This window comes from Solanum verrucosum, unplaced genomic scaffold (genome assembly GCF_900185275.1).
Source record: "Solanum verrucosum unplaced genomic scaffold, falcon-dt-bn FXZP01000182.1, whole genome shotgun sequence".
NCBI lineage: Eukaryota > Viridiplantae > Streptophyta > Magnoliopsida > Solanales > Solanaceae > Solanum > Solanum verrucosum.
This window is the reverse complement of record NW_026020378.1, coordinates 6,658,836-6,685,442: the sequence shown is the minus strand read 5'-3', so window position 1 is coordinate 6,685,442 and position 26,607 is coordinate 6,658,836. Positions and strand designations below refer to the sequence as shown.

General features: G+C 32.7%; 2 protein-coding genes across 2 annotated transcripts; both read right to left on the bottom strand.

Moving 5' to 3' along the window:
• Positions 1–4,832: 4,832 nt before the first annotated feature.
• Positions 4,833–11,168, bottom strand: LOC125838778 (la protein 1). Its single transcript, XM_049517817.1, has 10 exons — positions 11,058–11,168; positions 10,885–10,963; positions 9,832–9,981; positions 9,601–9,743; positions 9,072–9,220; positions 7,064–7,165; positions 6,550–6,970; positions 5,828–5,975; positions 5,533–5,614; positions 4,833–5,126 (listed from the first exon to the last, which is right to left on the bottom strand). The coding sequence occupies exons 1-10, from the start codon at positions 11,103–11,105 to the stop codon at positions 5,033–5,035; spliced, it is 1,416 nt and encodes a 471-aa protein (XP_049373774.1). The 5' UTR covers positions 11,106–11,168; the 3' UTR covers positions 4,833–5,032.
• A 3,962-nt stretch (positions 11,169–15,130) lies between these two features.
• LOC125838782 (uncharacterized) lies at positions 15,131–25,311 on the bottom strand. The gene is made up of 6 exons (XM_049517820.1): positions 25,000–25,311; positions 21,937–22,064; positions 19,490–19,593; positions 19,265–19,352; positions 16,354–16,415; positions 15,131–15,640 (listed from the first exon to the last, which is right to left on the bottom strand). The coding sequence occupies exons 1-6, from the start codon at positions 25,110–25,112 to the stop codon at positions 15,488–15,490; spliced, it is 648 nt and encodes a 215-aa protein (XP_049373777.1). The 5' UTR covers positions 25,113–25,311; the 3' UTR covers positions 15,131–15,487.
• Between the last annotated feature and the right edge of the window lie 1,296 nt (positions 25,312–26,607).

Here is a 26,607-nt window from a genome sequence, read left to right as displayed (position 1 = left end):
TTTGTTGGAAGAAATAATGAGGAAAAAAACGGTCTGTTAGGAATTCAAATGTTAAAGAGGGCGGACAAGTTATTCGAAAACCCTATAAGGATTTATGGTTTCAAAAAAAATAGTGAGACTGAGTCAACGGTGGATGATGTGTGTGCGGAATAATCTCAGCCGTTCGATTGGTTTTATATTTGGTAAATTTTCAAATATTTTCTATACCAACGGGCAAGTTTATACTTGCTACCTGCTTTTGTCAAGAAATGCACTTTAAAGTCCTTTTTCTTTTTATTATTTATTATTATTATTATTTTATTTTTTCAAGGCCAGCTAGATTTAGTTTTAAAAACTTAAAATATAATAATTCTAAGAAATGTTGTGGTGAAAGAGATGGAAGCAAAGAGGGTGTCTTTCACCACGAGCATTTGTACGAAGAAAGAAGCTTCATACAAAGAGGTTGGAGTGAAGGCTATTTAATCTTATTTAGGTGGGTTAGTAGATTTTTGTTCGGATAGAGGCGAATAATGAGAAGATAGAAAAGAATGAATGATGTCAATCAACTCGACTAAAACATTTAAATGTAAAAAAGAAAAAGAAAGTTGTGTCAAGTTTGTAATTTTTCAGTTGTTTCACACACGAGCGTCTTTTTTTCTATTGAAAAAGATAGCATATCATAAGTTTCTTCAATAGATTAAACGATTTCTTTCACTTATGAATCTCAAACGATTTAATCCATGAAGGATAGAGATTTATTTTCTCCCACTGAGAAATCACAAAATTGTGTTTTCAGTAGTATGGCTTAAGTACTTAAGAATGATGACTGAGAGCTAACCATTCAATGATTTGCAGTTTTATTAGCATAATAAATTAAAAGATAATCATCACTAATACGTTAAATTGTGCTAAAAATTTAAAGTGGTTCTTTGGCATATTATTATTTTTTTTCAAAATATCATACTGAGAAATGTGTAATTTTGTCCAACTAATTGACTATAAAATTTTAAATTATTGATTGATGCTTTTTTGGGCCAATTTTGAATAGAGTGGTTTATAACGGTTTAAATTGGAATGCTAATAAACAGAATGATACATTATCTTTTTGTTATATATATTTCTAAATAAGTGAATTGCTTGAATTTTAAAAATTTATATTTTGCATCTTATTTATCAAGATAAAATTCCAATGAATAAAATATCATCAGTAAATTGTTGAAGGATTGAATATTTCCAATAACGTTAAATCGGCAAAGTTAACGATCACATTTTTAACAACTTTAGTCATCGAGATATTAAAATGCATTTGTTTCATTTTCAATGACTTCTTGTTAAAAACAAAACGAAGTTATTTGGAGTTAAAAGATAAAATTAGAAATAATTTGGAGAGGAATAGAACTAATGAAACTGTCTGAAACTCAAAAGGTAAAATGAATTAAAACAAACTCGTGTTTTATAAAAGAGAGTTTCCAACAAAGTCAAAATACCTTCCTTTAATTTGTACCCACTTCTTTCCCTAAAGTTAGCTTGATAATAGATTTTGGAAGTATTTTTAAAAATCAAATATTTGTTTGATCATAAAATTTTGAGAGATTCTCAAAATTTATTTCAGATTTCTTTTTGATCCAAAATATAATTGTTGTCCTATTTTAAATTCTAAAACTTGTCTCAAACTTTAGTATTTTATAATTAAAAAATAAGACACAAGATTGCCAATAAAAATAATTATAATTTTATTTTTGTTCATATTAGTTTAATACAACCATAAATATAATTGTTCCACCTTAACGTGCACAACTATATAATTATTTAAAGCTTGATTGTAGTTCGTACTTACGAAAATATTACTTATATATAACCACGTAGATTTGTTATTAATTTGGAAGTCAGTAAATATGGTGCTTTGTTAAATTTAATAATCAGTATAAAAGATTGGGGAAAGAGAGTCAAAATTTAATAATTTATAACTAAACCAAATTAAACCGATAACAATCAAACTTATTCAAGATATTTGTTGATCGTACTATGGATAAATATTAGGAGTACTATAAGATAACATAAAAAAGACAATTACTTTGCTAAATTTGATTCATACAAGTTTCTTTCACTGATCAAACGTTATCTGGAGAGGATTTGTTGCAGAATTATTATAAGAAATATCATTAAAGGAAGAAATTTAGTAATAGAAGTAAGGAAAAAATAAAACAATCAATTTTCAGTAATAATGCAAGGCTAACACTACATATATAACTTTAGCAAATTAACCAAAAAAAAAAAAAACAATATGGGACTCCATAAATCACTCTTTTAACACTTTGTTTGGATGGTTGTTACGAATTGTTATTATATTTTTCTCATCGTTACATAATGTCAAACATCAAAATCAGTGTTACATAAAATAAGTCTTTTCGTTGTTACCTAACAATGGATTTAAACTATAAAATGAGTCTTTTTGTTGTTACCTAACAATAGATTTAAACTATAAAATAAGTCTTTTCGTTATTACCTAAGAATGAATTTAAACTGTATGAAACAACAAAATTTAAATAACAATCAAAACAAATATTATATTTATAACAACCATCCAAACTGTAATATTCTAAACTTGGGTTTTCAAGTAAAGCTCTCTAACAATTTTAAAAAACAACACAAATATTTCTCCATTTCTTAATTATTATTTTTGAGAAATTACATAATTTAAGCCTAGTAAAATCTGAAGGAGTTGATTTTACTAGATAAAACTTGTTGTACATCCAATTCAACCATGTCGGATCTCCTTGGTCATGTATTTCTTCTTGAAGGAGGGTTACTGAGCACACAACAGTCAGATCTCCTTGGTCATGTATTTCTTCTTGAAAGAGGGTTACTGAGCACACAACAGACAAGGTTTATTATTTATTTCACCATGCTATTTTTGACGAAGTTTATTCATCTAGGATCAATACATATGATGTAGAGGATTCCACACACTTTTTTAATGTCAAATCCCTCCATCATTCGAGCAAACAACGAAGAAGAGGCAAGAAACCATCCTCTTTGCAAAGGGCATCTATAACATGTTTTACATATTACATAAGCCCAAATTCTTATACAGAGAAACCGCAGTCGGAGATGAATCTAATACATCAAATCAATATCAAGTTTTATGACATTGTTAAACTCAAACCAAAAACATAAGAAAGCCATAAAAAAGAATATGAATAATATAAAGTGATGATGAAGTGAAGGAGGCAGAGAGGATAATTTATATGAGAAATATAAACGGATGGAGGAGCTAGGGTTGCTTACATATCTGATTCTTGTGAAATGACACTTTTGTACATTCTAGAATATTCTTTTCTAATATAGGAGTAGTTGCTTTAGCTTTCCCAAAATTGCATAAACACACCTATACTTGCTTAATATGACAGTTTTGTTTTGACAAAAATGTACAACAAGCAAATGTTGTTTACTAGTTACTACTACTCTGTTCATATTTATATATATCGTTCTTATTAAATATAGATGTCTCTTAATATTTATCATTTCATAAAATCAATGCATAAAAGACATGTTCATTAGTCATATTAGTTAATCAAAGTAAATTAATTAATGTTCATTTATTGAAAAATTTAAACTCAAGAATATACTAAATAAGGATACAACGGTAAACTTACTTAGTTTCTTAAGAGGCGTGAAACCTAAAATGATAAGTTGATAACAAATAAATAGGAGTGGAGGGAGTATAAAAGGATTGTTTCTTTTTAAACAAATTTAATTAGAGATGTATATTATTAAATTAATCTTATTATTAATGATTTGAAACTCTAAATTTATTACTATTTTCTCTGTTTTAAAATACTTGTTATAATTCTTTTTTGGAGGTCTAATAGTAGTCACATCAAGTCCTCCCCCTCTTACTTAGAATAGCTAGCGAGAGAAATACAATTGATTTATCTATGAAAGAAGACTTCTAAGAATGAGAAAAATATTATCTTCAGGATAGAGAGGTGTACATTTTTAAATCATATTGATATATGAAAAATTATAATTTATATTAATATTCATCATATAATTTTTAAATAGCTAAATTTTAATGGTAAAATATCGAACTAATCTATATTTTGATCCTAGGCTGTACTTGTCTAATTTAAGTACTGCTCAACATGCAACAACTGAAAAGAAAAAAAAAAGTACTGCCCAACAGATTCTCCCAACTGTTCTCATTTATTCTCCCCTTTTGGTATATGGCATGAATAAAAAATTTCAATGGAAATATTTTGTTTTCTTTTTAAATTTCATAACGATGACTATGAGTAAATTTATTTTAGTTCTTTAATTTTAAAATACAAAAAATATTTCCAAAACTAAAGCCATATTATATGGGTATTTAATATCACTAAACCTATATTTTAAAAAAGTGAAAAAAAAGGGTTACAAAATCTCCAATTAAAATGAAGTCAGTTGATTCTACAAAGCAATTTAATTTGTCACTTTTCAATCAAAACCAAACACAAAGTGTTACCTTCGCATTTCAATTTTCAAGAGTTAATTTAACTATTTATGGAAGTTAAATTAAATTGGACTAAATTAATATTCTAATATTTAGGTTTATATATTCTTAAACTATCCGAAAAATATTATAAATGGTAGTACTTCTCATATGAATGTGGTTAAGAGACTACATATCTTTTGGTCAAAATTTATTAGTTCAACTCTCTAAACACATAACTCTTAAATATTAATCTAGTGATGCTACAAGTATAAAAAAAATATCTTTGCACATTGATTTTCTTCTATTTAAGTGATTATAGTGAACCCATTCCTCTAAATGCCCTAATATAGAACCCAACCAAAAAAAGCATGGAGACACATTTAACAATGTTAGAAGTAAATATATCACTTTTGACTAAGGAACGTTGAAAATGTAAAACATAACTATTTTATGATATTGTGACATAAATTCAGGCACAAAATTGCAACACATTACGATGATGGAAGTATATCATCGTAGTAATGTGGAACAAGATAAGTTGAGAGAATTCATCGTAAATGGTACAAAAGATAGAATTCCTCATGACCTAGTTTTCTGGAATTTGTTTGGGCGTCCACCAAAATCGTTTCCCCTTCCACGCGAATGCTTCCCACCTCTGTTGAACCTTCCTCCCCTATGTTCATGAACAACAACAATAGTATCAACCAAGGCATAACAAGTTCTCAGTTGTGGCTTTACATCACTCATTCAAGTGGGTAATCTCTCATCATAATAGAATTATCTCAACATTCATTGATGCATGCACTTTCATCTCTTCATTTTAGTTTTGTGGGTACTTGAGCTTGACGATACAAAGAGTTTATTTTATTAAGCACCAACACACTGGACCTAACAACCTAATATGCTTTGAACGAACCCACAAACTACAACAGTGACCACGTAAATACTACCAAGTAACATGTTCATGTATCTATGGTTATCTTGTTTCAAGAACTTACCCATTAGTGGGATCATATAACCTAACATGTTTTTTTTGAGAAAGAATGCAGCAGAATAATCTTATGACAGCTAAGGCTTACCTTCCCCTATTCCCTTTAAAGTCACGGCGTTTTTCCTGCTGGCTATTACGGAACATAGTCCAGTATTCCCTCTCAGCATCACCTGATTAAAAAGTAACACACAAGTAACTATCTTGTTATAGAGGCGATTCACACACAAAAGGATAAGATATAAATAATGAAAATGAAATAAATTAAAGAAAGTAAACTGTGCTAATTGAAGTGTGGAGTCAAAAACAAAGGTTTATTTGCTCAAATAAACATTGGCCGATTGATAATATTAATGCAATTCTAGATATAGAATAAAAGCACCCACCAGTAACAGGGTCCAAGGCAGCAATGAAATTTTTCACTGCCAAACCACCTTCCTCAGCAAGTACACCAGCAGCACGTGCTTTCTGTGCAGCCCCTTCACTTTCAAACCTTATATATCCTGATTCTGCTCCAATTGCGAAATCGATGAACTGCACAAGAAAACCCATGAAACTACAAATGTCACACTATGCTTTCCTGATGCATTTACAGTTTTATTTGACCTAGATATCCTGATCTTAAACAACTTCCAGGAAAAACAACCATTATGGAAATGTGGACAGAAAACAGAAAAATATGGTATCATGTCTCTAATACACAAGTATTCTCTAACTTCTTTGAGAAAGGTATTTGTGTCCTTAATACACAAATATGCAACTAAAATAAATTTTATAACAGTTTCATTAACTTAGTATGAAATCCCAGCAAACTGCCCAAGTAAATTAATAGATTTGGATTGCTAATACTTCTGTTCCACAATTGCAACTGATTTAATAGGCACAAAGAGAGTTTATCCTAGCAGGAAGAAAACAACAACATTCATTTTGCTAATCCAACAGAAGGATAAAAAAGAAACAGCAATAAATAATATGAAGAAATTACCCTAAGAACAACATATATATAAAGCAAAATGATTTATCAAAGGAAAAACATATATAGAAAAAAATAATGCATATATAATTAGAATGAAGAAGTATCATATGAATAATTAAGGAGAAATATTACCTTCACAGTACCAAATTTTTGGAATACGCTCTTCAAGTCTTCACGCATAACGATATCTTTGTTATCCTTGCAAGCAGCAATGGATAATTTTTCTTCAGCTGGAGCTTGCTCATCATCTTCAGTTGGACTGTCCATGGATTTCTCGGCAACTTCAGGATTCTGAACATCAGTCTCCCCATTTCCATCCTCTGCATCTTTTTTATCACCCTTCTCAACATTTTCATCATTGTCTCCATCTTTAATACCTTCTGGTACCTTCTCATCTGTCATTTCAACATTGTCTTTTGTTGTATCTTTGTTGCCTCCTGTTTCAGGAGCACTTGCGCTTTCAGTAGCCAGTTCATGATTACCATTCTGTTCTGTAGAGCTTTTAGCAGAGATTCTCTTCAACTTAAATGCAATGATCAAGCCCTTTGGATAGCTGCCACCATCACATCTATTGAGTTAACCACATGCCTAGCATGCTAATAGAATTCCAAAATTAAGGACTACTTAACAGAAGTATTATACTCACTCTAGCTCCGAATTCGAATTATTTTTACTATTTGGACCACTACGAGGATGGTTTTGCTCAACTTCTTTCTCTTCAATGGCTCTTTCAACATCAAAATCTTTCCTGAATAACCACAGATCAGCAGTATCTATGAGGAATCATTAAAAGGAATTCATTGCAACAACTACAGCTTAAAACAATGAAAACTTATAGTTCAAAGCAGTGGCCATCAAAATGAGACATCATCCCACTGGAATCAAGTCATGGTCATGATCTACGATTGTTAAATAAAAACAGATCTTATTTACTTACTTAAAAGTGAGCTACCAGGTTATATAGCCAAAGTTTGGACATGTTAAATCGAAAGAGCACATTTTATAATTTATGAACCCCCTAGGACAGCAATGCCCAGACAAATAGAAAATAAGATCCCGCCTCTAGGGTTTAGCTCAAATTGCAAAGATTGAGGGACTTATGACTTAATTCACAAGTTTGAGCGGTGTGCCAAGTGAACAAAGTCTGGTATTTAGGTGGGGAAGAATGAAGGGCGGGCTCATTATCCCCATTTTCAGAGGCTGCAGTTGATCATAAGGGTAGACTGCAGATTGATTTCTTGATCAAAAGAAACTAGAATATAAGATCCATAGTTCCCCAGAACAAACATTAATAGATTATACACCATAGATTACTAAGCCCTAGTGACGTCAATGACTCCCCATCAATGCACACAGGAGGCCAAAATAAATAATATCCCATCCCCCCACCGCAAATTCCATTGAACGAGTGTTGGATTTGTTAAAACAAGTCATTACGAGTTTGAGAAACAAATACATGTATTGAAAATAATGGTTGGAAGATGTAAACAAAGTACAAAAAATGTGTAGTACTATGTATTAATATATTCAATTTTATTTGATTGGACCTTTCCACCTACTCTGTTCCCTTACTCTTGTTGTTATTATTATGCTAGTATTATCTTATTCTTCAATTCAATTATGATTGTTGTTCCTTTTACGTGGTAATGTCTATACTATTAATGTCGGTACTTTTCTTTCTTCAATATTTTCCTTGTAGCTTTTGACTCTTGCATTTCTTTCAAACATGTTCTGAGAAACAACTTACTTGAGCCAAGGCTCTATCAGAAACAACCTCTACCCCACAAAGGTAGGGTAGGTTTTGTGTACACCCCACCCTCCCCAGACCTCACATGTGAGAATATACGGGGTATGTTATTGCTGTTGCTTGGACCTTTCCAACTACCGAAACCAGTAATATTTTGAGAAATGGAAAAGGGTGAAACAAAATGCAACAGGTGGAGCATGTAAAATAGGTGCAGCAGTCCTTTAGTACATATGGTTCAACATTGCAAAAGGAAGCTTAGCCAACCAACCAAAACTATAGATTATACAAAGAGCAAAAAATCCCCCACATAGTGAGTCTCTAAGAAAAGCAGTATCAGCTCCTCTCCCCAACTCCTCATAGCCAAAATTATGTTTTCGTTTCAAAGATAGACAAATCATTGAAGGCAGAAATCCACCAATATATGAGAAGTGTTTATAATGTTAGTTGTTCATACAGATGATATGCCACTAGAAGTTGTCAACTCTAAAATAACGTACAAACCAAAATGCCCCCTATTGTCATAGAATTAGAGGAAGTAACACCACAGAAAAACACCACTGTACTCTTAAATTACTATGGTTTCAGCCAATGTATAACAAGCTTTGTGTCGCTTGCAAAACCAGAGGATGAGGAAGACATAGAAGAAAATTTGGAAGACTATCCCTCATTGCATTATATAAACTAATTGGTTGGAAAGGAACCACAGATGTTTCAAAGTAAAAGAACGTAGTATATAACTTGAGAAAAGATGTACTGCCTTCAAATTTTGGCGCAATGCTGGATTTCATGGGATCATTACAGATATAATAGGATCCCAGCCCAGCTTTCCTAGGATGGTAGAGATAAGTGTTGTTCTTGGTGTTTTATCTTCATTAGTAAAATTAACTTACTAATCAAAAAAACTTACTTTGGTTTCAGTTCTAATTCAACTCCTCCATAAACCAAGTTTTGCTTCACAATGTTAACCGCATCTTCCTCATTGGAGAACTCAACAAGAGCAGTGCCACAAAACACCCTTTTATCAGCTACATGACGAGGCAGTCTCACACTGTTAACCTAAAGAAGTAGCAAACAAAAATCATTGACTGGCAGCACACATTTTACCATGTTCGCTAATCTTTTTTTCATGCAGTACCATTTTGGAATATCAATGCAAGTAATGCAAACTTCACAATGGTCAGGCAGAATTAAGGATATATCCCTAACAATACTATATAAAATGTACTGGAACATCAAAACAATTTCAATAGCTGCTCATCAGGCTGAGAGTGGAGAAAATGTTTCTTTACAAGGAATAACCCCACACAATCTCTCTTTTCTCCTTTTTAACCAATAGTTATCAGTCTTACAAATAGAATAAAGATACCAAATTTCATCACAAGTAAGGCAAGAATAACACTTGCAAAGTAAGGCAAGAGCAAAGTTACAGATATTACCTTGCCATGCTGACCAAAGAAAGACTCCACATCTTCCAGCTTGACACTGTATTCCAAAGGGGATGCAGCAATCGTCCTTACATCAATTTGCTCAATAACCTCCTCAGGCTTTGCAAGCTCACTGACTCTACCAACTTTCTTCCCTATAATAAAAACCAAGTACAATCAGCCAATTTACTAAGTGATCAAAGAGAACTACACATTAATTAGCAAAATCAAACAAGGAACTACCATCTTCCGAAATTTTAAGAAAAGAAGAAGCTTTTAAAGCTTCAGCAACAGCTTGTACGGTATCATCTGATATATCTTCTGGCTTTGCCACCCCCAAATCCAAGTGAGACCTCATCCGTGAAAATGAACATATCAAAGCTAAACTTACCACTATAAAGATGTAGTTAAGTGCAGCAATACATTTTATTCACACAAACATATAACAAAATAATCCCTAGTATCCATTTGGATCCGTTTCACTCCAGTACCCAGTATGATGACGATTCTTTGAAAATTGGCTGGTTTTATTTTGCTAGTCTACTTACTAGAGCTCTCCTCCAATATCTGGTTTGGCACCAACAGAGTTATTCAGAAATACATACAATTCCATATTTTAGGTGAGTTCAAAAAACGTACAAATCCTTTTGATGTTGTGCATATACTTACTGGATTTCAAAAGACTTGCGCAACTTACTGATCACATTATCAACAACATTCTTCCAATACCTCAATGATTCTACCTATACTTTTTAAAACTCTCTTAGTTTCAATTTGTTTGTCTTAGTTACTATCTGGACATGGACAGTGAAAGGATATTTTCTTTAATGGAACTTTTTCAAATACTTCTAAATATTTTAATTGTTAATCATTGTGACTACATTTGTTAGTTTGACCCTCAAAACTCCTAATCAAGCCAAAACAAATCGAAACGGAAGGGATTAATTTTTAAGGTTAAAGTTTAGCAGAAATGTCAAATAAGTCGAAGCTAAACTTACCACTATAAGTCCTTTGATTAAGTCCTAAGTACATTCTAGTGACAAAACCATATAATTCCATAGTTGGTTGAGTTTATAAACATACAAGTTCCTGTGCATATACTTCCTCTCAACAAACAACTTATTCACAATATCAACAACATTCTTCCAAAACCTCAATAACTCTATTCAATTTTTTTCATCATTTTTTTTTGTTCAAAAATTCAATCGTTAGTACAAATGACAAACAAAATCAACATGGACCCAAAAACAATTAAGTAAACAATCAGATAGAGTTCATATGGTTAAAAAAGGATACACCCATCTTCGCTTTCTTCCACAGTTTTCCTCAGAAACCCATCTTTTGGGAGATTACTATCACTGAAGTAAAACTCAACCTTCATGGAAAATTGGTTGGAAAAAGATAATCAGATGACAATAGAAGATACAGTGAGATTGAAAGCAAACCATATAAAACCCAGAAATACTAACCTGACGAATGACCTTCTTGACAGTTTCTTCGTTCAAAGTTTTAGCCATTGTTGTGATGGTACAACAGAGGAGAGAAAACAAGCGTCTAGGGTTTAGGGTTTTGAAGCAACGTTAGTAGAGACAATTTGCGTTGATTTGAAGTTTTAAAGGCTAATTGGGTCGGGTCGGTTCGGGTCGGGTCGGGATCAAGCCACTCGGTCCATCAAGAATTATAGACAAAGCAAAGTATTTTCTAAAGATATATAAAAGATGAGAGTATTGAGATTTTTTTAAAACTTTTTTCGATGTGAGTTTTTTATGCTTTTATTTATAGTGTTTATCGAGATATATAAAATCATATTTATATATAATAAGCCACAATGTAAACATATTTATAGTATTTAGTTACATTGTAACTATCTTGTTAGCTTTCAACCAAAAGGAGTACTTCTTTTAAGTAATAAATTTGTCATTGTATGAGCTATTTATTACTCATTCCTTTTGAATTTGTTAATCTGATTTTGATCTGACACATAGTTTACGAAAGTAAAATTAGATTTCAGAAAAAACATTAAGTTATACTTGAAGTTATCCCAGATTTTCAAAAAGACACCTTAACTTTGCGTGCGTTCTATTACCCCACAAAACTTTCAAAATCACAATAAATACACATTTTTTTACACAATATTTTCACTTTTGGACAAAAATATCCTTCGAATGTGCAATTTCTTAAAAACAAAAAGTCGAACTCATTATTGATGTATTGAAGGATGCTTTGGTAATTTCCTATGATGAATTCGTTTTGTTTGTTTCTTTTAAATTTATTTTACTATACTAAATAATTGTATAAAATATTATGAATCACGATAATTAATTACTTAAATATTTAAAAGATATAAAAATATATACAAGATCTGGAAATTCTGGTATGTATTTTTACACTCATTAATTTATGTTTATGTTAATAAGGATAAATGATAAGATGTAATAATTTTCATTTTCCTTTACATTATTAATATTTGTTGCTACGTAATCTTGTATGTAAGATAATATAGTGTTTTAGTTTTAATGACTGATAGATTTTAAATATTATTTTATAAATTTCGTGATGTTAAATTCTTGTGTGAAGCACGAGTAATTTTACTAGTATTGTTATAATATAATATTAATCATGGAAATTAGGAGGGAGGTTAAAGAGCGTGGGAGTTAAATTCATAATGGTGAAGAGTAGTATTAACTGTACATCATGGAGAAAAATAGTGGGAGTAACTTCTTAATAGTTATAGATGGCCATTATAATTCTATTTATCTTATACCAACACTCTTCTTTTAATGTTATACATGATGTGAAATGCTAAAATTTTATTAGAAAAAATTATATCTATGTTGTAAATTGTATATGCATTCGGAGCTAAAAGGGAAAAAAAATTGTCAAAAATTGTAAAAGGGCACGTCAATTTTCTTTTTAATCAAAAGGGCAAAATCGCTCCGGACGGAACAATTTTCTTTTGACAAAATTAACGACGTTACTCAATTAAAAAACATAAAAATCGCTGCCCTAGCAGCGATTTCGTCCAATTTTTTTTTTCTTTTTTCCTTAGAATCACTGTTGTGGCAGCGATAATTGTCAAAAAAAATTGGGAAAATAAAGGAATCTTCCAATCTACACCCAAAGTGAAGAAAACGCACTAATTCTGCTCAATTGCCTTCCACTTAAAAAAAAAATCGCCGCTTTCTTCGAGGCAGCAATATATTTAAAATGAAAAATAAAAATTAATGTTATCGCTGCCTTGCAAGCGATTTAACAAAAAAAAATCAACTTTTTAAAGAAAATTTCAATTTTAAAAAGTTTTTTTTTTTTTTTTGAGAAAAACGCTGCGATGTTTAAATTTTTTTTTTGATAAAATCGCTGCCCTGGCAGCGATTTTATGTACGGCGTCAATTTTGTCAGAATGAAATTGCTCCGTCAGGAGTGATTTTGCCCTTCTGGTTAAAAAAAAAATTGATGTGCCCTTCTGAAATTTTTGATAATTTATTTTGCCTTTTGACTCCGGACTCCATTTTTATTTGCATGGTTAGAAACTTTGCATATTTTACTCATCATGATGAGAATATCACTTTATATATAAGAGATAAAAAAATATCAATCCAATCATGTTTACATTTTATTGAAGATTATGATTGAGAAAACAATTCGATAAAATATATTTTATTTATTTTATTTGATATACTTTTTTTTTAATTTGAGTTACGCAAATATCATCATTTTCATACAATACTAAAATCATAGTTTTTAAAGAAAATCATTTGCATTTGAATAATAGTCACACTTGATCGTCTTCTAAAATGAATGATATGCCATCATTCAGAATTTCACATAATGCACATTCACAATTTATTTGAGATCAAATTTTATGCATATCGCTTGCATCAATAAAATATTGACAATATTTATTAAAATAAATAACTTTATATAATAGTTTCTTTTATAACATATTTCAATATATTCATCATTTTCATGAGCTAAATGTTATTTATTTATATTTATTGATATCATAACTATTGGACTACTCAATGAAATCACTTTAATTCATATAAGAAATTGATGAAACTTCATTTACAAATTCTCGAAAATCTTTATATGCTTCAAAGCAATTTAAATCATTCAAGAAAGGATTTATATATAAACTTCACTAGCTAAATGGACGATATTATGAATTTTTTATTGATAATTTATCTGAATTAACTTAACTTATGTTTACTGGATGACAAAAAATGATGTATCTCAGAAAAGTTTTAATATCATTTCTACGTGGTACAAAACTAATATGATACAATAACGAAAAGAATTATAAGTGATATAAATAGATATATATATATATATATAAAAATAGATTGTAACGAATTGTTGATGATTAACCCAAAAGGAGCTTGTTGTTAAGTTTGCCTAGTAAAAATGCCACATCAAAATAGAAATGTTTCATGCAATAGAAAAGGAGTGAGGAAAATTAGCACGCATGTTGGTGTTGAGCTCCACATCTATGGGTAGTTGAGTCCTTGCTCTCGTTATATGATTTTGTGCAATCTTCTCCTCACGAGTTACTTTTGAAATTGAATTAAATCAAGATCCATTTTGTTAACATGATATTGGAGCCAAATTCATTTGAGTACGATATGGACGTGCGCGGATCATGCAGAGTTAGGTTGAGTTAAGCCTAAGATTCATTTCTTGACATAGTAGAGTTAGACTCAACCCAATTCATTATTGGATCTGATGTTGGGCACTGACCTTATATTGTCCATACTCCAAAATGTCCACTCTTGAACGCAAAGGAGTCATCAGTGGGCAGTTGGGTCCTTATGTCATCTTTTGGGTAGTCCTCACTCATGAGCTTATCTTTTGGAAATGAGTTAGGACTAAATCCATTTCTTTACAGTAAGGCGTGTTTAGTATGAAGAAACATATTTTTCATGGTAAATTAAGTGAATTTTTTACTTATTTTATAGTATTTGGTAAGTAAGCAAAAAAATATTATCTCAACAACATTTATATATAATCTAACAGAACACAATGAGAGTGGAGGTTCAATGGTAGTGTGGGTTGGGATGGTCAAGGGGTGAATGTTGGGCAGACGAAGAGGAGAGAATGAACTTGAAATGTCCCTTTTGAAAGTCGTCTTCCCTACACTTTATCAGACTTTTCACAACATGACTACTCATGGTTTCCACTTCCCTCAACATCTTCTCTCCATTTCTTTCTAGTTTAGACCACAAACTCTTGAGATACCACATCACCTATGTGAACCAGGAACTACTAACACTTACCCTGGCACTAATGCAAGTTAAGACCTTCATCATAGTTAAGTCAATGTTGGTTGGATCCACTCTGTTCTTTCAAAGCTGGAACACATGGAAGGCAGCATATAGAAAATGAATGTTGAGTAACAACTGAGGGCCAAATCATTTCCTACCATTCCAACAATTGACTTTTGGGTTCTATAACATTCCTTTTCCAAGATGTACCATGTAAGAGACCACATATGCAAGCTGACTAATAAGAAGCTGCACTCCATATGTAATTCAAAAAGAGAGAAAAAGAAAAACAATCAAGTGCTCCTCCTAATCATAACAAGTCATCTTCACCATTAAAATCAAAACACTGGTTTTACAAGTAAGCTTCTGCTTGAACTCCAACCCATATGCTCATATACCCCTTATTAACAAACAGGTTCGGGCCTACAAAGATCAATTTGATCATGTTTGAATAAGGACCATAATTGTTTCAAAAGAACACAAAACATTTCAAAAGATCACCTCACCCCCCCCCCCCCCCCAATGCCCCACCTCATATTCTTCCTTTTTCTTCTCTGCATTCTTCTTAAGCAGCTTCTCATTTAGTATTTTGTAAACAAGGCAGCGATTGAAACAATTAAATCCATTTGATTTTGCATTCACATGAAGTCTTCCTCCATCTCTTGCAGGGACTTGTTCGCTGACGCAACGTCTTTGTTAGATGTCATCTTATCAGCAACCATCAAATTTTTGTAGCTCCTCATTTCAGCCTGTCTTTCCTTTTCAAGCCTATCCATATCCTCTCGTCGTTTCTGATCATTCAAAATGGAAAAGATATGAGATAAACATGTACATCAGAATGCACTAAAACATTCAAAGCTGGATAAAGAACTTTGACTGCATATGTAAGAAACTATAGCAGCAGGAAAAGCTACAACGTAAATCCAACATGGCATGAAGTAAAAACTAAAGAATCTACCCTAAAGCACAAGATACTAAAAAGCAAAAGGCTATAAAATTGTAAAACTTATCTTTCTTGTCTTTCCCATTCCATACTTATTAATGGAGGACATCAGTTTTTGTATCAAGTTGAGCAATTTTCTCCAGAGCACTATATCACTCTAAGAAAATCCAGGGGGGGTAATTATAGAATATAAAGATGTGCAAAGATGGGCAATAATCATATCAACCATTGTGGGAAAATATAAAAACCAACAACCTAGTCTAGTCCTTATATCAAATCCCAATTACAAAATCTACATAGAACTAGTCATCGTCAGTCTTTTTTACCAAGTCAGGTCCACACATTTAAAAAGAGACAGGTTACACATGTTCAATAAGGTGCAATTCCAGGTTTGCAGGTCAGTCAGACTGGGTAAGGCCTTTGGTTTCTGTGGACATTTTCCCACTATCTTAATTTTCCCAGAAATACAATGCATCATCATGCCTTGTGCTGTTCAATTCCCATGTTTCAAACTTTCAACAAGCATAGTTAACCCTTTTTTCCAAGAAAAGATAATCTTACCTTCTCTCTAAGCTGCTGCTTCCTCTCCGCCCTTTCAGCTGCATTGACGGCCTCCCGCTCAGCTAAAAACACAAACAAGAAGGTTTATCACAACTGAACTGTTGCACAGGATAAATATCTAGACTCTAATTTAGAGGAAGGGGAAATTGGGAAGTACTACAGAGAAACTGTGTTTCCTTTTAACAAGAAAATAATGTGTTTACACCAATTAAAAAAGAAGATTATGTGCTTCCTCCCTATATTCCACTTTACCAAACCCACTTTAACTAGTAGGACCTTAAAAGTTTTAACTTCAATATATTGACCATATATTTGATGAGGACATCAGAAGTTTAACTACTAATACTTAATAGGCTTAAGTCATCGACGGCCCCTTAAAGTTGTTCGCATATTTCACTTAGACACCTCAACTAGGGTTAATACCTATTGAACACTTTTGTCTATTCAAATCTTGTTCCTATTAGACATTTTTTGATAACAAGTGAAAAATGTAAAATGTGTGTGATACACTCTCGATGACATGACAAAATAATTAATGAAAAGATGACATGTGGCAATGAGCCCCAAAAATTATGGAAGAATGATTTTTATATTAAAAAAAAAATTACTTCAAATACATTTTCAATCTTTTTTATATACATAAAAACATTGAATATAATAACACATTTTACCCGGCCCCACACTACCCCACCCCTTTCTTCTTCATCTTCTTTCCTGCAACATTTCTTTTCTTAAACCACTCTCTATCTTCTCAAACTACATGTAGATTCAATTTGTTTAAAATAACAATAATTTTCCGTACCTAATACGTGAGAGAAAGATATAAAGTGAAAACTCGTACGAGAGTGATGAAGAAGCAGAGTTTGTTAACGGATAATTATTTTAAAATCGGGTGCAAAAGAGAAATCAAGAGGACCCAAATTAATTTTATCAAATTCTTTGATTTAATTTTTTATAAGTTAAATGAGTTTATATTTTAATTTGAATGGTGATGTTTGTTTGGAGGTGGCCGGAAATGGAGTTGGCGGCTAAATTTTTATACTTCAATGTCCAAAAATCTTTTTTTTTTCTGGCAGATCTAATTAGTTGATTTTCATTACTCCAATGTCCAAAAATCTTGTTTCTTCTTTCTTTAGTAGATCCAATTATTTGATTTTAAAAAAAATAGACACAACATGCAATTGATTTTGAAAACAGGTGAAGACGACGACTGAAATTAGGGGGAGGGGAAGGGGGGTGGGGTTTTTTTCTTTGGATTAATTTTTTTTTTAATTATTTACAATGCCAAGTGTAAGTTTTTTTGAAAAAAAAACTAATCAAAACATGAATTCAGATGTCTTCAAGCGCCAAAAGAAGGTGAAAAACACTTTTTCTGTCATATCAGCATTTTGTGTTTAATAGGTACACTTTTTGAACAATTTAGGTGTTCAATAGGTATTGGCCCTAGTCCAGGTGTCTAAATGAAAAATGCGGACAACTTTAAGGAGCCATCGATGACTTAAGCCTACTTAATAAGTTTATTAGTATTTGTGAAAATAGGGGAGTGGACATGACACTAAATAGGAAAGCAAGGAGGTCGAGGATTAGGGTAGACGGTTAGTAAGTAGTCGAGCAACTTCTCTCTTCTCAGTGGTAGAGCACAGTAGTAGGTCGGAGCACCTTTCTGCTCCCTTTCCAGTAATATTATAAATTTGCTAGCATAACCGTATTCTTCAGTTTTATTACTATTGTTGTTACTTTTACTTTCGATATCTTTACTATTTTGTTGTCAGAACTTTTTCTTTCTCTTATATTTTCATCATAGCTTATTTACTCTAGTTTTTTTTCCAAACCTATTCTGAAATACGATTCTTGAGCAGAGGGTCCACAAAGGTAGGGGTAACGTCTGCGCACACCCCACCCTATGTTGTGCGGACTCTTCATATTTGCAGGCGAACCCATCTCGACGCGACCATGGTGTGGGCGCGGGTGCGTGTCGGATTCGGTCAATCCGATCCGGACACATTGACCAGAGCCGAGAAAAGATTTGGGAAAAAAAGATCAGTTTCCGGCGACGTCTTTAGTGAGGAGGTGGAGCTATTTTTATGATAGAAGCTTGAGAAAGTAAAGAGGACAAAGCTTCAAAAAAGTACAGAGAAGAAAGAAAGTTTTCTTGAAAAAGTACAAGGAAATACAGTCTTTTTTATCTTTCTTCTTGACGAAGTACAGAGTTTTTTCAATTTTTCTTGAAAAAGAACTCCCAGAGATGAAGGGTTTCTCGAAATAAGTGTCCTTTTTTATGAAATAAATTATATTTTTCATGTTTATTATATTCTCTCTCTTCTTTAACAATTATACTCCTTTTATTTTGTATGCAATTGTACCAAAATACACAATTAATCATTATATATATTTTATAAATATTTTAAGTGATATTTTAGGCAGTTGTTTAGTGGCTATTTTATGGTATATATTTTATGCAGTTGTTTAGTCGATTTAACTTTTTGTGGCCTTTTTAATAAAAATAAAAATTTCACAACATATCTCTCAAACTTAGAATATCTTTATAACTATATTTTTATAATATTGAAAAAATTTAGCCGTATCCCCGCACCCATATCCATACTCGGATTCGCACCCCCGAATCTTAAAATTTGGATTTTGCTGAATCCGACTCTCAGATTCGCATCCGTCTCGGATACCCGCACCCGAGTCTAAGCAACTTAGACCCCACCCCACCCCACTTGTGGGACCACAGTGGGTATGTTGTTACTATTAGTAGTGGAAGTGCATCAGACATCGGGAAGTCCTAAGAAATGGAACTTTCATGCATAGAAATAAATTAGGTAGTTATTATTTTTACCAGCAAACAATTCAGTAAGCCTTTGTAGGCTACTCAAAATAAAATTAATATGCAGAATGTGCAACTTACCTTTCAAGTCAGGCTTCCTTTCCACCTTTGTACGGTTTAATCTATTCACTATCTCATTTATTCGCTTCTCAACCCTCACGGTACGAACCTAAGAAAAAATCATGATATATATTAACTTTCACATCCACAATCAAAACAAATCTCCCACCTCCGAAAAAAACTCCACATACAAATCTGCACACGTTAGTTAAAGCACAGGCATTTTAAATGCATGAAAATGCTCACCATTTTTGGGTTGTGGAAACTAACTTGCCCAACATCCATTGAGGCAGTCTTCTTAAGGTTTTGCCATGGAGTATAAACAACATCGACATTGTTTACCTTGTTTCCTGCAAAAATGAGGTCAAATTGCCAAGATGGTGTCATTTAAATAATTGACAAGATGGAGAGGATAAAGAAAGGTTACCCAAATAGCAGTCTCGACAGATTCTTTAAACCTAGATTATTGATTTAAATAAAATTCGGCATTTCATGTACAATCACGAGCATATACGCTGACAGTAACATTGCAACAGATTAAAAATAAAATACACATTTGGTAGCTGTTCCCCTTGACCGAAGCTTGACTAAGGTCTTCAAACCCCACACACTAGAAGAAGGGTCAATTAACCAAGCCAAACATGCCAAACTTTAAATACGTGTCAAGGCACATGAATAGCCATGATATGTGACTCTAAGGTTAGACCTCCCGTAGTACAATTTTTTTTTTAAAAATAGAGAAAGAAATTATTGCTTTAATTTAGAAACGATATATGAGAAAAACTCCTTTATATAGTTAGTCTTAGGTTACTTGCAATATGTTAAGTTGTTATTTTCCCTTCTTTTTTTCTATCAAGGTAGTACACATTTCTAAGGCAAGTAAATATTTTACTGTCAAATACGTAATATTCTACGATGTTCATATAATGTCAACTAGAGCTATATATCTAAATTGGAAAGTAACTTGCCACTAGGAAGCAAAGTGATGCCGGAGGAGCATCGATAGGAAAAGTAATGTATTGCGAAAAAGACATGGATCTGACAAGGTGCTGAATGAACAATGATAACAATGTGACATTACCAAGATGCTGACTAGAGAGGACAACTGCATAGTGATATGTTGCTGATAAGACTAATTGAATGTGTCACTAGACAGGCGTCATAAACTGGATGGTGATTTTGACATTTCAACTGACTGGACAACAATACGTCCCTTGACTTGAGGATGACGTATCGGCTGACTAGATGTTAATATTAAATGTGGCATGAGTTTACTAGACATGAAAAATGACAGCGAAAGATTGAATACTAACTTGGAAGAGATGAGAAAGAGAGGTAAATCTGAAAAGAAGAAATGATGCTGCTGGAACGGTGACAGAAAATGGCAATGCTAGCAAATTTCAGGAAGAACGAGAAGTTTTAACACGGGTATGCAGCCGTAGGCAAAAGCTACTCAAGTCTTCATGAAAATCATAGAAGTCCTGATATCATGTGAAAAGAGAACTTCTTAATGACTTAAGACCCTGTTTGGACATGATGTGAAATCACATTGATTTGAAGTTGAAGTTTTGTTTACACATGCATTTTGAATTTCTTAATTTGTATTTTTTCTCATAAACATGAAAAATCCACAAGTTATGTAAACTATCAAAATTTCTCTAATTCTTACACATTCTTAAAAAATTAACAAACCATAGTTTGTTAATACACATAATTTTATAAGGATCAATCAATCAACAATAGTATTAACTAGTTATTCTTTAATTTTTTTTTATAACCGAGAAATCCGCCTGTGACCCGCCGCTCTTTGGACCAATCACAGCCTTCTAAACTCGGTGGATAATGGGCACGCCCCTCTACCCTTCACCACTTAAATATCGGGCTTCGCTTTGCATGGTGTGGGGCTGAACCTGCGACCTAAGTCACAAATCCTCCACCTTTTGCCGCTCGAGCTAGGCCTTGGGGGCTATTCTTTAATATTTTTGAGAATGGTAACTTGAGTATTAAAGAAAAAGACACTAGGATAGTGCCAATACCATAAATACAGAGAGAAAGGATAGCATATCCAACTATGAAATCCTAACAGTTAAAAAACACCTATCAGATTTACTATGGATACTGCCTCCTCTACAAAATGTGTTATTCTTTAATATAATACTTTCATATGGTACGGACAATCTCTTCACACCGAACATGAGTCTTTGTTCGCACTATTTAAACTGATGGGTTTTTTTTCACAAAATATAAACTTATGGATAGTGTGTTACATTTTAAAAAAAATTGAAATCACAATTTGGAATCCCAAATCCTGCTTTTTGGAGAATTTGGAATCTGAAATTATGATAATCGCATGTCCAAACGCCTACTTAATCTAGTAACAATGTACAAGAATTACTTATGTAAGAGTATTAGGTCACACGTACAATTTATGTGAATCTATGGCATATACTAACATACAACTTCATTAGTCTTTTTAACATAAACATAAACCGATTCACATGGAGAATGTCTCAAATCTGCTCCAAAAGAAGATTCTAGTTTGTCAAAAACCATGTCTCACCAAAGATCTTAAGGCAGGTATAATGTGACGCTTCTTTTCCATTTTTCCTTTTTTATTCAGTTTGGCGGGAAGGGTATTGAAAAGCCATCAACCTATGAATAATGTGCAACCTTTTCAGGACAGAAATATTTACCTTGGATAGAATTCGCCTTGACAAGTTGAGCACAATCTTCCAATACACCTTCAGGTATATCATCAAATGTTTGACCCTTGTTCAATCTCAAATAAACATGGGCTGATGACATTTTATCCACATGGAACCTACAACATAGTAAACGTTGTCAAATCAAATTCACATATATATCAAAGAACTAATAAATATACACATGTTTATCATAAGATTGCCTGCATATAGTACCACATGCTCAGCAACAATCTAATACTTTCAAAGACTAAGCAAGCCACAGAAATAACCAATAGCCATACACATTCACATAACCTCTAAAAATATCATGAAAGCAAAGGAAAAAGTTTAGTTAATATCTACTTCCATTAGGCCCCTAAGGTGGTGACTTAGAGGTGGTAACAACCTTGAGTTTCAAGGTTCAAATGCTAGCACAGAACATACAAGGTGAATTCTTTCCCGCCTAATTTGGACGGATAGAGCTATCTACTACTTGAATTGATGGATAGCAGGTAGCCGATAGGTTAGTGATGTTCAGGCATACAAGATTGATAAGATTAAAAACGTTGGCATGTGCTCGGGTTGATTTTGGTCATGACCTGCATCGACATGCACCGATCCGTAGATGTGAAACTATGGTGAGTGGAAGAGTTTAAAAGTGCACAAGATAGAATTAAAATTACATGGAAGGAAGTTGTCTCGAAAGATTTACAATTTCATGGAGTTAATGCAGACTTAGCTAAAATAAGACACAATAGGAGAAAAAGATCCATATACATAATATCTACTAGTTGGAATAGGTTTTAATATTGTTAGTACATTTAATTTAAATATCCACGGGTGTAACTACATCAAAATATGCAATCACCCTTCAAAAGTATTACAACTTACAACTTGGGCATCTATCTATTGCTCCTATAAATAGTCTAAAACATCAAAAATATCTTCTGTTTGATCTATTAGCTTTTGTTCACACCAAACTTTCCCCTATCAGCTACAGATCCACCAATTCCATATCTTCAATAAAACCAGAGAAGTCAGTCACTGCCATGTTTATTCTGTTACAGATCTTCTTCTCGGAGGGGTGTCTGGATGTGTTAAAATCCGTAGAGCACAAAAGGTCCTTCACACAACCCCCTAGCAGCACCAACTTCCCCCCAAGTCTCTTCCCCCTCGTGTATATCATTTGGGGCATAAACCTCAATTAGATGCCGACTGAAGTCTTGATTCTTTCCCGTGAAGCTATTCGAAACAGAATACATGCCTACACTACTTATTTCTCCATCCCATTCCCGTTTATCCCACATAATAACAATGCACTCGCTGGCTTCCAATTGGATATGATTTACCCAATTGTTACCCCACACTCCCCTTACTATCTCGGTGATATCCCACATTAGCTTTGTTACCTGGAAATACACTACATCAACTTTCCATGTGTTAGCACATTTCTAATTAGCCTCCTCTTTCCACCACAATTCAGTCCCCTAACATTCCAAGACACATTTAACTATTTATTTTTTTATAAAGTTTGGTAAACCCTTCGGGATGGCCTAGTGGTTTGGGCTTGGGACTTCCATGTTGGAGGTCTCAAGTTCGGAACCCCTTGCCAGCGAAAGCAAGGGGTTTGCCTTCTGGGTCGAGCTCGTCGCACCGAGCTTGCCTAGTGCGGGTTACCTCTCCTATGTGGTTTGCGAGCTATTGCATAGGAGTGTGGGTTTTACCCTGTCCGCACCCAAAGGGTAGCGGCTGCGGGTTTCCCTTGTCATCAAAACAAAAAGTTTGGTAAGCTCAACTATTCCACAATAATACAACTCCATATTTCATTTTCTATTAGTGTGGTTACTTAGTTCACAAGCTTCGGCAGACTTCAAAGGCAATAATTCTCATTCTAAGATACATTGATATACATCTAAAACATGATGTATTATATGAAGATGGAAAAAGAAGTTAGTTACTCTAATGTATACAAGGAAAGACTGCCTTCTGAAAAACAATCCACTTATGGATTTTTATGTTCTAATTGGCAGTCAATATGAATATCACTGCAAGTAAAAAAACAAGACATGGTAATCAAGAGCAGAAGAACATCAAGACAAAGCTTTTGTCACACGCAAATTTATGGGTTAAAAGCAGATGATTTAAGAGTTGAAAAATATGATCAAGTGCACAACCAAAAATTGACTTTTGATAGTCAAGCCACACTACATATTGTTTCACATCACTGCATAATGCACATAAAACACAGAGTCACTCTATCAAACAAAAAGATCGAATTAGGATTAATAATACTACTTTTGTCAATTCAAACAACCAACTAGCCAATGTACTTGCAAAATCTCTTTGAGGTTCCAAGAGTAGTCATATTTGCGACAAGCTAAAAAGCATACAATAAGAATTCTCCAGCTATAAGGGAATGTTAAGAATATGTAAGATTTGAAACAGAATCTGCTAAATTCCAGTAATCTGCAAATATTGTGTTGGAATCTGTACATATGCCCGATTGTTCATAAAACAAGAAACTATCAACACTACAACAACAGCATACCCAGTGAAATCTCATAAGTGAGGTCTGTGGAGTATAGAATGTACGCAAACCTTACCACTACCTCGTGAAGGTAGAGAGGCTGTGTCCGAGAGACCCTTGGCTCAAGTGTAACAAATCCAGGTATAAAGAAGGAAACAGTGAAGAAAACATAGCAATTAACAAGGAAACAGTGCAGAGTCTACCAGAAAAGGAGCCAAAAACAACAATAAAATAATGCGATAGTCGAAACACAATGAACAACATGTTAGGATCAATACTAATTAGGGAAAATTTATGAATTGTAAACACTAAACAATTCAAGAATTACTCCATACTTGGTTAGTTGAAAAGTCAACAATGAAGAACTATATGGGGAATCAAGAACAACAAATCAATGTAATGGGCATTCTAAAAAGAAACAAAGCACACAAAAAGTCAAACCCAAAATTCCTCAAAGCACACAAAGGTCTCATCTTGCACCAAAAAAAAGCACTATATTATACCCAAAAACAAAACAAAACAAAAATCCGAAAAAGGGTTGTTACCAGATGTCTTCAGGGAAGCCAAATTTGATGAGTTCTTCATTCTCATACTTATCAAGACCCATAAAGATGGTGTAGTCACCGGCTTCCGGTCGAGCCTTGAAGTAGAACACCATTTTTCTCTTCTCCGATTGGAAAGGAAAAAACGAGCTCTCTGTTTTAGGGTTTTCGAAGCCCTAATTTGTTATAGCAGATTCGACGAGTTTTTCCTGAGTCAGATAGGCAGGTGGATATAGGCAAATTATTGAAACCGCATTTTTCGCGTACAAACAAAGCTAAATCTTCCTTACCTTTCTTTAGATTTTCCCAATTTGGACATTGATTAGATTTTGAAGGGAAAAAAAAAAAGTTGCTCTATGATTATTTTAAAATTTTGTCACACATAAAATATAAAAAAAATAAAAAATAAAAAAAAAGAAAAACATGATAATTCCGTAAACTTGACGATAAATTTTATTTAGACATTCGAATTATAACATGTTTTAATTGAGCACTTGAACTTATGATAAATTGTTTATATTAGTATATATGTTCAACTTAAGATTTGGAAAAGCTTTTGGGTGTATTATAATGTGTTTATTGCATAGATAAGTTAATTACTTCATAAAATTTATTATCTCTTTTAATTATACAAACCATCCTCAAGTGGAACAAGACCGGTGATTTTATGATTTATTTAGCTAATGTGTATAATTAAGAGGTGTGATGTATTTTAAGTGTTTAATTCAACTAAGTAACTGGTGCCTGAGAACGTGCGCAAAAGCTTTTTTCAAAATTTGAGTCCGAAATTGTCATGTGTTCAATTAGAGCATATTGTGCTTCAAATATTTAAAGGTAATTTACTGACAAGTTTAAAGGCTGTCGATATAAACGTAAAAAAATAACTAGTAAAATTTTGTGTGTGGAAATTTGAAAATTCTCAATTTATAGACTTAATACATATCTAACACTTTAAATTTGTCAGGATATTCCATTTAAACATTCGAAACAAGGTTTTGTTCCAATTGAATATCTCAACTCCTAGTAAAGGTTCCACTAGACACATTTAGATCATTTTTTGAATATATATTTTATGTGTTCTTATTCATTTATTATGTAGTTAAGTTAAGCACATAAAATATATCTTCTTTAGTTATACCCATTTGCATCAATAAGTTGTAAAACCTATGACGTATTCTACTTGAGGTTGATGCGTATAATTAAAGGAGATGATATATTTTATGTGATTAACATAACTACTTAATAGACAAATGAAAACACGCGTAAAAGTTTTTTCAAAATTTGAACTAAAAGTGTCTAATTGGAACACTTGATCAGAAATTGAGGTGTTTAATTGTAACATGATTTAGTTTGAATGTCTAAATGAAATATTCTGACAAATCTCAGAGATTGACTATATATTAAGCCTGATTTATGTTTCAAATTTGATAAAATAATGAACTAGTTTGATAAACAAACACCTGTCAATAATTAGTAAGTGAGCCAAACAACCCCTTGATTATAGGTCAAATAACTATATGTCAATAATTTAACTTTACTTCAAATTTTGAAAATTTCAACTAAATTGAATGTTTTCTCATGAAACTTTTCTTCGCATCCATATTTGACTTT